Below are 10,149 nucleotides of genomic sequence, written 5' to 3'. Positions count from 1 at the left end.
GGGCGACGGTGGGTGTAAGGGCTGGGCGGTGGCAGATAAGCAGCGGCGACGGTGGAAACGAAAACGGGGATGAACCGGGCGGCGACAATGGAGCAGCGCAAAATACGATCGATTCGCAGCGTGAGGGTGGAGCCGTGGTGGCTGGGCGGGTGCTTAGCGGTCAGGTTGTGGCAACGGCGACGGCAGGGGCGAACCGGCGGCAGCGGTTGAGCAGCGAAAAATATGTTAGATTCGCAGCATGCGGGCGGAGCGGCGATGGATGGGCAAGTGCTTGGTTGGTCCGGTGGTGGCTGCGGCGACGGCGAAAACGAGGCAACAACGACGGCGAATCAAGGCGGTAGGGGTGGTTGACAGACGGAGGTGGCACAGGCATGCAACAACGGCAATGATGCGGGTGAGTCGGGGCGGCAACAGCTGTGCAATGGGCAAAGAGAGAAAGAAGGGAAAGGAAGTGAAGGGCAATTGAAGGTTGGCACGCAACCACCGTTTTCTCATCTTCTGAAAGTGAAGCTGCAAATTTGCATTGTAAGGTGTTGTATTTTTCATCTCAGGGAGGCGAAGATTTATTTCGTTTCATCTAAATCTTCTGTTGGTGGGTTTTGGGGCCTTTTGCATCACAAGATGTTGTATTTTTCATCTCAGGGAGGCGAAGATGTATTTTTTTTTCCATCTAAATCATCTGTTGGACGTGGGTTTTTGGGCCCTAGAGATGCAACTGTTAGTTATTCTTGCATATACATCATCTATCAAAGATGCCCTCACCGTGAAACGTTCTTTCAGCAACATATATGCACTCATGGAAGTATTTGATTCTAACTAATTAACGAACTTTTACACGTAATAATCACATAGAGTGTGCGCTGCAGCGGAGAGTAGTATTGCTTCAGTCATCCAGACCGAATTGCCTCTCGAGTTGCGCGTGCTCCTTGCTTTGTCATCCAGACCCTCCACATTGACCTGCAAATGATGGAGTCTACACAAGCCCACGCCAATGGGTGGGCAACAAGATTACTCAACTATGGCAATCCAGACGACTCGAACCGATGGTCCCGTAAAACTACTAGTACCTCCATTCCTAAATACTCCCTCAGTCCAAAAATTCTTGTCTTAGATTTGTCTAGATACGGTTGTACCTAATACTCCCTCCGCCCGAAAATACTTGTCATCTAAATGGACAAAAAAGATGTATCTAGAACTAAATACATCTAGATACATCTTCTTTTATTTATTTTGATGACACATCTTCTTTTATTTATTTTGATGACAAGTATTTCCGGACGGAAGGAGTACTAAAATGTGACTTGATATATCTGTATTTAGACAAATCTAAGACAAGAATTGTGGAACGTAGGGAGTACAAGTCTTTCGGGGTATTTCAATGTCGACTACATACGAAGCAAAATGAGTGAATCTACACTTTAAACTATATCTATATACATCCGTATGTAGTTCACATCAAAATCTCTAGAAAGACTCATATTTAGGAACGGAGGATGTACATGACGAGCTCAGCGGGAGTGCAACAAAGACACTGAATGGCACTATGGCAGTTCACGTCCAGCGAGCGAGCGATATCAGGCTGCTCGTTACAAGAGGTATATAGCATCCAAAAGCATCTTGCTCTTCCGTAAGGTGACGAGCCCTTAAAGTGCAATTATGATACCGGGCACACATGCACCTTGGATAAGCAGTAAAATCCGAAAAAAATAGAAAAAACAGTAACTTCTTAAAAATTGGCAACAAATGTTGCTTTGTTTTTATCTAACAAATTATTCATGATGGAACCGCATTCGTGAGGTCCACGCAAAGAAGAAAGACTCCAAAACTTTGACAAATCAAACAAATAAAACGTTTGCATGTGTACCCACCAACAAAAACCCCACTCTACGAGCCTCGGTTATCAACATAGGTTATAATGTACTCCCTCCGTCCGTAATTCAAGTCCCGATTTTCTAACTATTTTCTGATTTGAATGCATATAGGCACATTTTAGTGTGTTTGTTCATTCATTTCAGTCCGTATGTAGTCCATATTGAAATATCTAAAACATCTTACATTTGTGAACAAAGGGAATAGACCATAGTTTCTATCTTTCTACTCTGTGCGCCGATTGCATCCGGACACCACTGTAACTACGCAAATGTTTATGTCGGAAAGCCATAATCAGGTTTGCTGATGGGCTGATGTATCTTCCACAAGACAGCTGAAACTAAAATAAGGGGCAAACAAATGGGCAAGAAATTGACCATCACATTCAAAGCAATAGCTTCGACAAAGCAAAACTCCGAACCACCAACGTCACACAGAATGAAGTGGCAAGTAGCAATTAAACATTTGTAGTAGCAAAGGCAGCTCATATAAACCCATGACAAGAACAACACTACTACAAGAACATCAAGAACCATAAGCAGTTATGCATCCCCAAAGAGCATGCCAAACGTTTGTTCCAAATGTGGCCCGTCAAAACAACCAGGCTACCTAACCAAACTGGGGAACAGAGAGCATGCAACACTAGTATTTCAGCCTAATTTTGACCTCCTTCACTAAATCTAAATAGCCTCTAGTTCGTGGAGGCGCGTAAACAATGCCAATGTAGTGGCATTTACATCAGTCAAGGAGGCATTTCGAATAGAAAACAAAGTGTCGGCCGTATGGGAAAGGCAGAAATGAAAGTTCAACAAAAAACATACTCCATGCAAACAAATAACAGATGACCATCCCCAAAAAACAGTTAGATGAATATGGTGCATTAATAAACAAGGAAGGATAGTAAACTGACCAGTGACCACTATGGCTCACTCAAGTAACAGATGAACACACTTCAAGACCTCCCACAAAATTTAGTCACTTAGGTACAACAAGCTGGCGGCCATCAAGCTTCCTCTTGAAGCAGCCACAGCTTAAGCTGCAGACATGTCACAGATAGATCAGTTGTAGTAAGTTCAACCAACTCTCTAGTACTTGAGCAGAATGTAAAAGTAGTTATCACCAAATGCAAACAACATAGCGATGGAGTGCATCTTTGGCTACCAATAGCACAGAACAGCAAATTTACACACAAAGAAGACATGGGGGCAAAACTTAACAAGCAAACCACATTGCTCAAGAAAAAATATCCCTGATCTTCGATCTTGTCATGGGCAAGTAACCAGCTTCGTAAAACGGCATTGTAGACTAACTACAGGATAGAAATGAAATCCAAGTGCTCCCTTCATGTTCTCAATTTGCTCGGCAAATACATGCGTGCCAAAATGGCACGATAAATATAAAATAGAAAACAACGCAAAGAGTGACTAAAGAAACATAGCATTCTTTACTCGTATCCTAAATCGATTACGTATGACGCACAGGCATGGAAGGACAGCTCAGATAAATGAATTCTTGGTGAATAATACAATGTCTGTTACTCCCTTCGTCCGAAAATACTTGTCATCAAAATGGATAAAAAGAGGTGTATCTAGAACTAAAATACATCCAGATACATCCCCTTTTATCCATTTTGATGACAAGTATTTCCGGACGGAGGGAGTAGATACTAACACTGACTTGTATACATCGTCAAGGTGGAAAAGAGAATACACCCATCCAGGCCGGGTCCTCATTTAAGTCAGGTTTTGCACTTCTCTTCGTTCTCTATCATTCTCTTTTTTCGGCACTTTTCTTCATTCTCTATCATTCTCTTTTTTTTCACCTTTTTCAGAATTGGGAGTTCTTAATGCTACGAACATGTTTAAGATTTAAGACGGTGTTTCTTTATGAATAATAAAACAGAGCCCTTGGGTATGATCTTTCAGAACATGTATTCATCAATTTTTAATCAGCAATACATGTCTTGAGGTAAATGACTCTTGAATATATTTACCTTTCAAGTTGTATTACGGTCCATGATTTCCTGAAGAAAAGCTAAAGGCATCCTTCCCCTTCGCCACTTTCATTTCTTGCAAACAAAATGCAAAGATCAAAAGAAAAGAGCACTATAGGAGCAGACAGAGAAAAATGATAGATTCTTATGATCTTATTGTAAATCCAACACACTGAGCATTGTTTACAATGTATCAATCTGGAATATTTTACATACAGAGGTTCCAAAGGTGAAACAGGTGTAAGTGTGTAGCCAATAAAGCCAACAGGCCAAACCTTACGATGGAGGCAGGTTAGATTTGCTTTCATGATCAATCTGGTCGGAGTGCTAATCCTGTGAAAAGAATTCTATGATGGGCCACAAGTCACTAAGCACAAAGCCTGCTAAAGAACGCTGTCAGTTGCTTGAAGACACCAAGAAGATCTGATACTTCATGTCCATGGCACATCTCACCTCAGAAGCCATCTGACCTCACTGATTCAGGTTGAAGCATAGCAGTCAGTACGAACAAAACCCAAGCAAGCGGTTTGAGCTCAGCCGAAAAGGCCACGGTTGCCTTTTGCTTGCAGTTCTTTCAACCGTTGCTCCTCTAGAGGATCAGGACTCTTCATATACCGTCTGGTACGCCTGTATATTTTATAACATTAGATATAAATGAACTATTGGACATAAATGTTTATAAGCATAGGATATGCAAAAATAATGGGTAAAAAAATTACCTGTCCAGTTCGTTTAGAGCTGGAAATGTTGGCATGAAGTCCTTCGACTTAGGTAGAGGTACTTCACTGAACCATGGATGCTCCAATGCAGCCTCAGCTGATATACGCTGTACAAGAAAAATCAAGTGTGCTTAGTCAGTAATATAAATGAGAATGAAGCGTAAAAAAATGACAATGCAAGATTCGTGCAGTTACGAGTTCCATTGAAGAGTATTAATTTTACCTTCGCAGGATCATAAGTTAAGAGCTTATTCAACAGATCAAAACCAGCTTCAGATAGGTTTGGACGCCCAGAAAAAGACGCAGCTGGGAACTTATCCCTTAATCTGTTGTACCTGAAGAAAAAAAATTCAAAATATGATGCAATCATACAATCATATACGCTCGGTGGAAAAACAACAAAAGCAGGTATAAGAAACATACGGTTGCTTAACAAAGTTGACTTTGACACCAGGTAACTTGGCATAACCAGGCCATATCTTCTCATTAGGTGTGCCAAGTGTTCTAAATATCTACAAGAAAAGTAGCTTCACCATAAGCTATCACTGAATACATATCTATATTGGCGGCTATAGCTATCAGCAACATAGAAGAATATGCACTGTGAGACATGCATGGAAAGCATACATAAGACAAATGGAGTACCTTGTCTAGCTGTTCAAACTCTGTTTTTCCATTGAACAGTGGTTCTTTGGCGAGAAGCTCTGCCATAATGCAGCCCACGGACCACATGTCAATAGCAGTAGAGTATTCCTTTGTTCCTAGCAATAGTTCAGGTGACCTGTAGCCAAGGAGGAGAAACAGACGTTAGTGTGATTTACAAATAAAAGAACTTACAGTGAAAAATTAAGGTAGCCAAAGCGCTGCTGTGGAATCTGATGTTGGCTGGTGACCTACCTGTACCACAAAGTCACAACCAATTGAGTATAAGGTTTTAGTGGGCTCCCATATTGACGAGACAGTCCAAAATCACATATTTTCAACTCACCACGGTTATTCAGCAATAGATTTGAAGTCTTCAAATCCCTGAAATAAATGAGATGCATATCATCAGTACATAGTCAACAGGAACCTGGTTATATAATATCTGAAGAACAAGAACAAAAGGTAAGCTAACCATTACCTATGAAGTACCCAATTGTCATGAAGATATTTTACACCCTCTAATAGCTGAAGCATTAAGCATTTGACCTCACTTTGGGTATATGGCTGCTTCATTGTCTCCATGACACCCTTAAGATCATGCTCCATGTACTCCATCACCATAAAAATACTATCAAGACTACTGCCAACTACTACTTCCTTAACGTCAACAATTGAAGGGTGATGGAAAGATAAAAGGATATTGATTTCCCTAAGAGAGGTCAACGGGAAACCTTCTCTCTCCTTTTCCATCTTGACCTTCTTCAATGCTACAATCTCAGCAGTCTTCTTATCCTTTGCTCGATATACAACACCATAGGTGCCTTCATTAATCTTGTTGAGCCTCTCAAACACATCAACACTTCTGCAACCTTGCAGCATATTGATACATCGATGAGTTGGCTTCACTGGCTCAGGGGTTTCAGATCTGCGCACTTCATCCTCCGAGTCAGAAGATAGACGATTAGCTGAACCATTAACACTAGCCTCCCCTCTATCAACATCCATGTAGTCACCTTTACCTAATTCCAAATCTTCCTTCTCGTCGTTACCCAATCTCCCTGAATCAGATGACCTTGACATGGTCCTCCGTCCAGACATATCACTGGTCACAACCTCCCCAAGTTCTGGAGTAGGAGTCTTCTTACCCTGCCCCAGCTCAGCGGAATCTGCAGGAGATAAGCCTTTCTTCTTCCTCAGTGTTACACCCTCCTCGTCGTCATCGTTAGCACCTGCCCACCTTGAAGTTGATATGTTCCTCATTGTTGGGTACTCCTCTTCCTCCTTTACTTTACTCTCCTCTTCCTCCTTTACTTTACTCTCTTCTACCTCAAGCACTTTACTATCCTCCAGCTCGTGCAACTGCTCAGTGTTGTCAGTATCAACGGCGAGGTCCACATCCATTGGTGAATTCTCCACGACCAACCTCTCTGGGATGTGCCCCTGTGGAGGCAGCGGGGGAGGGGGAGGGAGTTGAGCAGAAGAGGACTCCACCACTTTCTTGTCACTTGCTATATCAGCAGATGCGGATTCCACCACTCCCTTTACAGTAACTGCACCAGAATGTAACGGCGGCGGCTTTGGGCTATCCCTGTCCCAAATTATGGGCGAAAATTTCCTCTTTTTGCTGGGCGAAGGGGCAGCAGGCGCCCCCACCGCCACCTCGCCCTCCCTGCTAGAACTGGACATGGTATTCTCCCCCGCCGCTCTGCCTGACCTCCCACCAGAGTCGTCTGACGCACTCCCGCTGAGCACCTCACCGGGCTCCCGGTCCCCAAGCCTCGTGGAGAGGCGGCTCTTGGGCGGATGCGAACGGCGGTGGCCATAGCCGTTGGAGAATTCCCTGCCACCGCTGCTGCGCCCGCCGTCGCGGCGGCGGTCGGCGTCGCTCCGGTGGCGGCCGCCGAGGCTCTGGCTCCTCCTGGCGGCCTCGGCGTCGGGCTCCCGCTCCCTGGCCTCGTAGTCCCTGTAGCCTCCGTGGCGCCCGGCGGCCATGAGCACGAAATCCGAGCCGCGGAGGAATCAGAGCGAATCGCCCCCGCCCCCGGAATTCCACGGCCAACCCTAGATCCGTACCAAAACCTAGAAAAATTGCGGCGCGATTCGGACCTGGGGCTGGGGTTTGGATCTGACCTCGGGTTCGAGCGGCCGCGTGGGGCGCGTGGCCTCCGGCCGGGGTGGCGGCGGCGGCGGCGGCGGCGGCAGGAGAGCGGATTCCGGGAGGCGGGCGATGTGGTGGGTGGTGCGGCGGAGCGAATAGGATGGGGAGGGAGGGGGAGTCGGGGACGGAAGCGAGCGAGCGGGTAGGCGCCGCTTCGCGTTGGTGCGGGGCCGCGGCCGGCTTTGCGGCTTTCCCTTTCTGGACTTGGGAAACCCGCGGGCTCCTTTGGGGACGTGGTTTCGCAGGTGGATGACAGGTGGGGACAGCGGCTGCGGGAGGTTGGTGGGTCCAGGCTCCTGCTGGTTTTGTTCGAAACGTGTTTCATCAAAGGATTCCGGGGTCGGCAGTCCTGGGGGTCGGAGTTGGGCTGGGCTGGCGGCCGAACTCCGGGCTGGTGGTGGTTTCTTCGAATCTCTCAAAAAAATACTCCAAATACTTTCCCTAAATTTTTTAAATGATTGGCATCTTCTTCTTCTTCTTCTTTGCGACAAGAAATGATTGACATCTTCTTCTTTTTTACGACAAGAAATGATTGACATCTTATGCTCCAGTTTCATGGGATATCAAAAATCACTGCAACATCGTTTTTTATCATTTATTATGGGATCAGGTCGTTTCAATGTGTTTCTTTTTCTATATCATTTATGTGACTCTTTTTTCTCAGATTTATTTAGGGGTCTTTTTTGCTAGGTAAAAAGTAAGTTGTTTACAAGCATAGGCCTAAGAAATTTAGAAGGCTCATCCAAGGGCAATGCGCAAAAGTTACTTCTGAGTGCTCCTTGTGTGAAGGAGCACGAGTAAATACTAGTATAAAAATATCACTTTACAACTTTTTTTGAACAAAATACTACCACTCTACGGGTAATAATAATATGATGCAAAAAAAACTATCACATTCTCATAGGTACCGTTTTCGGCGTTCTAACCCTGTATAATAAGGGTGGCCCACCAGTCAGGTCCACGTAGCCATGGGGAGATAGCGACACTGATACGTCCATTTTGCATTATTTTTTATGATAATTTATTTTGTATCGATGATATTTTACCACAGGAATCCACCACGTACTTCAGATTGCCAAATCTAATGATCTGGCCTGGAGCGTAGCTTTCGACCTGGCCGATCTGGCCGGTCGAGTCGGCGACAAGAGTGATGGCACCAAAGACGAACATTTGACCTGGCGCGTCGATCACACTGGCGTTCATCGAGATCCATCAGACCTTTGCGTTCACCACGCGGAACCTACATGGGCCACCATTGTCGGAGATGATTCCGGCGGAACTCCCAGTAGGGTATCCCGGCGTGATGATTAGGTCGAAGGGGAAACATGAGACGATTTTACCCGGGTACAGGCCCTCTGATAGAGAACAAATCTATTCCCGCTCACTGTATATTGCGATTGAGGTGTACAAGGTACAAATAATACCTACGGATTGTAGGATGATCTATCGATTAGCGGGTCCTCCACGTCTCTGACTTCCTTGTCTTGAACATCAAGCCTTCCAGAGTCTTCTTCTGCAAGTCCCATCACGCTGCTACTTGTGAGCTGCGTTGGGATTTTCTCGAATAGGAGAGGATGATGCAATACGGTAGAGATAAGTATTTCCCTCAGTTAAGAACCAAGGTTATCAATTCAGTAGGAGAACCACACATGACCTCATGAACAACACCTACACACACAAAAAAACTTGCAACCACCGCAAACAAGGGGTTGCCATTACCTTGGCTTAGTGATAGACAGGTAAATAAAAACACAAAATAAAAAAACGGTAATAAGTTGCAACAAGGTATTTTTGGATTTTAATATATGATAAAGATAGACCCGGGGGCCATCGATTTCACTAGAGGCTTCTCTCTTGAACATAGCATACAGTGGGTGAACAAATTACTATTGAGTAATTGATAGAAGAGCGCATAGTTATGACGATATTCAAGGCAATGATCATGTATATAGGTGTCACGTCCGAGACAAGTAGACCGACTCCTGCCTGCATCTACTACTATTACTCCATACATCGATCGCTATCCATCATGCATCTAGAGTATTAAGTTCATAAAGAATGGAGTAATGCATTAAGCAAGATGGCATAATGTAGACAAAGTAAACAATCAATATGAATAAACCCGGTCTTTTTATCCTTATGGCAACAATGCAAATATGTGTCACGTCCCTTTCTGTCACTAGGATTGAACACCGCAAGATCGAACCCATCACAAAGCACCTCTGTGACGACCCGCAAGTATAGAGAATTGATGACCCACAAGTATAAGGGATAAATCCTAGTCCTTTCGATAAGTAAGAGTGTCGAACCCAACGAGGAGCAGAAGGAAATGACAAGTGTTTTTCAGTAAGGTATTCTCTGTAAGCACTGAAATTATAAGTAACGAGTAGTTTGATAGCAATATAATTTATAGCGAGCAAATAACTGTAACGACCAATAATATGCAACAATGTAGCCCAATCCTTTTGTGGCAAAGGCCAGGCCAAAACGGTCTCTTATGATAAGCAAAGCTGATGTAGGGTAGAACCCTAGAGGCCGATCTTTCACGTTTGGAGCGGATCCCTAAAAGGAACACGAAGAACACGAGGAGGGGAACGAGAGAAAATCACGAGAAATCACTCAACCAACAAGAACAAAGTCACACATGTGCTAGATCATCAAGGCACGAGGTAATACAAGATCCAAATCCAACAAGAGACGATACAAAGGGTAACCGGCTCTTCTCCGTGAGGAGGTCTTGATGGTCTTCTCCGGATGGTGGTCTT

The 10,149-nt window shown here is 44.5% G+C and overlaps 1 protein-coding gene across 5 annotated transcripts; it reads right to left on the bottom strand.

Moving 5' to 3' along the window:
- Positions 1-758: 758 nt before the first annotated feature.
- LOC119364696 (cyclin-dependent kinase G-2-like) lies at positions 759-7,530 on the bottom strand. 5 transcript variants are annotated; one of them, XM_037630195.1, is made up of 10 exons: positions 5,705-7,530; positions 5,479-5,607; positions 5,227-5,362; positions 5,005-5,093; positions 4,805-4,916; positions 4,582-4,688; positions 4,316-4,489; positions 4,138-4,242; positions 3,863-3,937; positions 2,732-2,905 (listed from the first exon to the last, which is right to left on the bottom strand). In XM_037630195.1, the coding sequence occupies exons 1-7, from the start codon at positions 7,216-7,218 to the stop codon at positions 4,396-4,398; spliced, it is 2,181 nt and encodes a 726-aa protein (XP_037486092.1). In that variant the 5' UTR covers positions 7,219-7,530; the 3' UTR covers positions 2,732-2,905; positions 3,863-3,937; positions 4,138-4,242; positions 4,316-4,395. The 5 variants fall into 5 exon arrangements, with proteins under 5 accessions (XP_037486089.1, XP_037486092.1, XP_037486090.1 ...); XM_037630192.1 differs by adding an exon at positions 759-973 and having other exon boundaries at positions 2,780-2,905; positions 3,863-4,489; XM_037630193.1 differs by having other exon boundaries at positions 4,138-4,489.
- Between the last annotated feature and the right edge of the window lie 2,619 nt (positions 7,531-10,149).

This window comes from Triticum dicoccoides, chromosome 2B (assembly GCF_002162155.2).
Source record: "Triticum dicoccoides isolate Atlit2015 ecotype Zavitan chromosome 2B, WEW_v2.0, whole genome shotgun sequence".
Lineage (NCBI taxonomy): Eukaryota > Viridiplantae > Streptophyta > Magnoliopsida > Poales > Poaceae > Triticum > Triticum dicoccoides.
Note: the sequence above shows the minus strand (reverse complement) of the source record. Positions and strands in the feature narration are given on the sequence as shown.